Source organism: Penaeus japonicus, unplaced genomic scaffold, assembly GCF_977035675.1.
Source record: "Penaeus japonicus unplaced genomic scaffold, GWHDUDI00000001_assembly GWHDUDI00000038, whole genome shotgun sequence".
In the NCBI taxonomy this organism is placed as follows: domain Eukaryota; kingdom Metazoa; phylum Arthropoda; class Malacostraca; order Decapoda; family Penaeidae; genus Penaeus; species Penaeus japonicus.
The window spans coordinates 18,290,687-18,293,186 of NW_028234440.1; the positions used below are offsets into that span (position 1 = coordinate 18,290,687).

The following is a 2,500-nucleotide window of genomic DNA, read 5'->3' on the forward strand; positions in this document are numbered from 1 at the left end:
ATACATAAACACAAACATAAACACACAAACAAACACAGATACATACAAAAACACACACACATACAAGTACCAATGATAAATGAAACTCCTACATCTTTACATCAACTTCAACAGCAAGTTTGGGAAAAACGAAAAACAAAAAAGAAAAATCTTATACAAAGATGTTTAATGGAAGATGCCTTTTACATATATCGTTTTTCTTTCTGTCATTTTATCAATACGGCAAAGCGTTCAATCTTATCATTATCCTCAACAGATTCGCTGAATGACAGGGAACCCAAACCCATGCAAGGTTTTGACCGTGAACCAAAACCCATTGACTTCGACTCGACCCAAAGACCTCCAGGTAAAAAAGTACCGCATATATTTACATAATGTTTACTTAATTACAACAGTCGACGAGCGTAACCCGTGGTAAAGATAATGTTTAAGGTATTATGTATAAGTTTACATACCTCGTTGATAAGGGAAACAGTACACGGTGTTGTTTCGAGTAAGTTTTTCATTTAAAGTCTCATTTGAAACGAAACATCTCGGTTCGATGTTTTATTTACAACCGAGACAGTATCTCCTCTTAGATTGAAAAAAACAAAACATTATCTTTACCACAGGTTGTGTTTTATGTTATCTTTGCACATATGTTTATTGTGTTTGTGATGAAGATAATCAGGACGGATCAGTTTATTTTTAATAGATTATCCAGATTCAATATTTATACAGTAGGTACTAAGCCTTACGGATAACACATATTCACATTATAGAGTTAATTTGGTACAAACTAAGTCACAGAGAATGTAATGCAAAAATATCAATAAAGATATCACATCGCTTATAATCTTCATCTTCGTAATTAAATAAAAAAAGAAAGAAAGAAAAATTAGAAAATAACAAGAACTAGGAGTATATAATCCCAGGATGTTTTTTTTTTAAAGCTTTTGTTCAAAAATATTGTTTGATATATATATATATATATATATATATATATATATATATATATATATATATACACACACACACATGTATTATATATATATATATATATATATATATATATATATATATATATATATATATATATATATATGCATATATATATATACATACATATATTATATATATATATATATTATGTATATATATATATATATATATATATTATATATATATATATATATATATATATATAAAACACACACACACACACACACACACCACACACACACACACACACACATTATATACATATATATATATATATACATATATATATATGTATATATATGTATATATATGTGCATGTATATATATATATATATATATATATATATATATATATATATATATATATATATATACATATATACACACATATATATATATATCTGTCTGAATATAAAAACGAAGATGTTATTGAAATGATAATGAAGCATCTGATAATTGCATTGGAAATTGCAATTGGAATTAAGCTTCGTCTGTTGCATATCCAAATTCATGCGTCAGATGCAAGGCCTATCACACTGTAGTTGATTTTTGTTGCATAGTTTAGACATGATGAAAGGTGATGAAAGTTGCAGTACCGTGCAAAGCGGGTCGATGAATGCAAGCTGTGCAAGTTGGTGCACTGCTGACTCGGTGCCTTATTCACGCAGATTTTCTTTGCAATGAGCAGGTGTAAACGACACGGCTGGATTATATCGGATTAAATGGAGGTGACGCTACGTTAAGTTACGTTAATTAATGCTCATTGTGTCTTTTACAGCGGAGGACCGAGAACCTAAGCCTATGCAGGGGTTCGACCGTGAACCGAGACCGATGAACCGGGTTCTGAGGGGCCCTCCGAGCATGGACCGAGATCCGAAGCCAATGCAAGGGTTCGACCGTGAACCAAAGCCCATGAGAGAACCAGGGCAGGAAATAGATTCAGATGAAGGAAACCGGGAACCGAAACCCATGCAAGGGTTCGACCGTGAACCGAGGCCAATGAACCGGTCTCCAAGAGAACCAACGGGAATGGACCGAGAACCGAAGCCAATGCAGGGGTTCGACCGTGAACCGAAGCCCATGGGAGAACCAGGCCAGGACCTTGGGTCATCCGACGCTGGGATGGACCGGGAACCCAAACCTATGCAAGGGTTCGACCGTGAACCGAGGCCAATGAACCGGTCGCCAAGGGGTCCAACGGGAATGGACCGAGAACCGAAACCCATGCAAGGGTTCGACCGTGAACCGAAGCCCATGGGAGAACCAGGACAGGAACCTGAGTCGCCGGAAACAGAACTGAACCGGGAACCGAAACCCATGCAAGGGTTCGACCGTGAACCAAGACCAGTGAACCGGGTTCTGAGGGGCCCTCCGAGCATGGACCGAGAACCAAAGCCCATGCAAGGGTTCGACCGTGAACCGAAGCCCATGGGAGAACCAGGCCAGGACCTTGGGTCATCCGACGCTGGGATGGACCGGGAACCCAAACCTATGCAGGGGTTCGACCGTGAACCAAGAC

At 37.4% G+C, this 2,500-nt stretch overlaps 1 protein-coding gene across 1 annotated transcript in view; it reads left to right on the top strand.

Annotated features, from left to right (window-relative positions):
- LOC122247686 (uncharacterized) overlaps window positions 1–2,500 on the top strand; it is a gene marked incomplete at its 3' end in the record, with an annotated part of 25,487 nt that overhangs the window by 16,167 nt on the left and 6,820 nt on the right. Inside the window, 2 exon segments of the mRNA XM_086532885.1 lie at window positions 257–346; window positions 1,760–2,500. The exon segment at window positions 1,760–2,500 is cut by the window's right edge and continues 176 nt beyond it. Coding sequence (XP_086389011.1) covers window positions 257–346; window positions 1,760–2,500 — 831 coding nt within the window.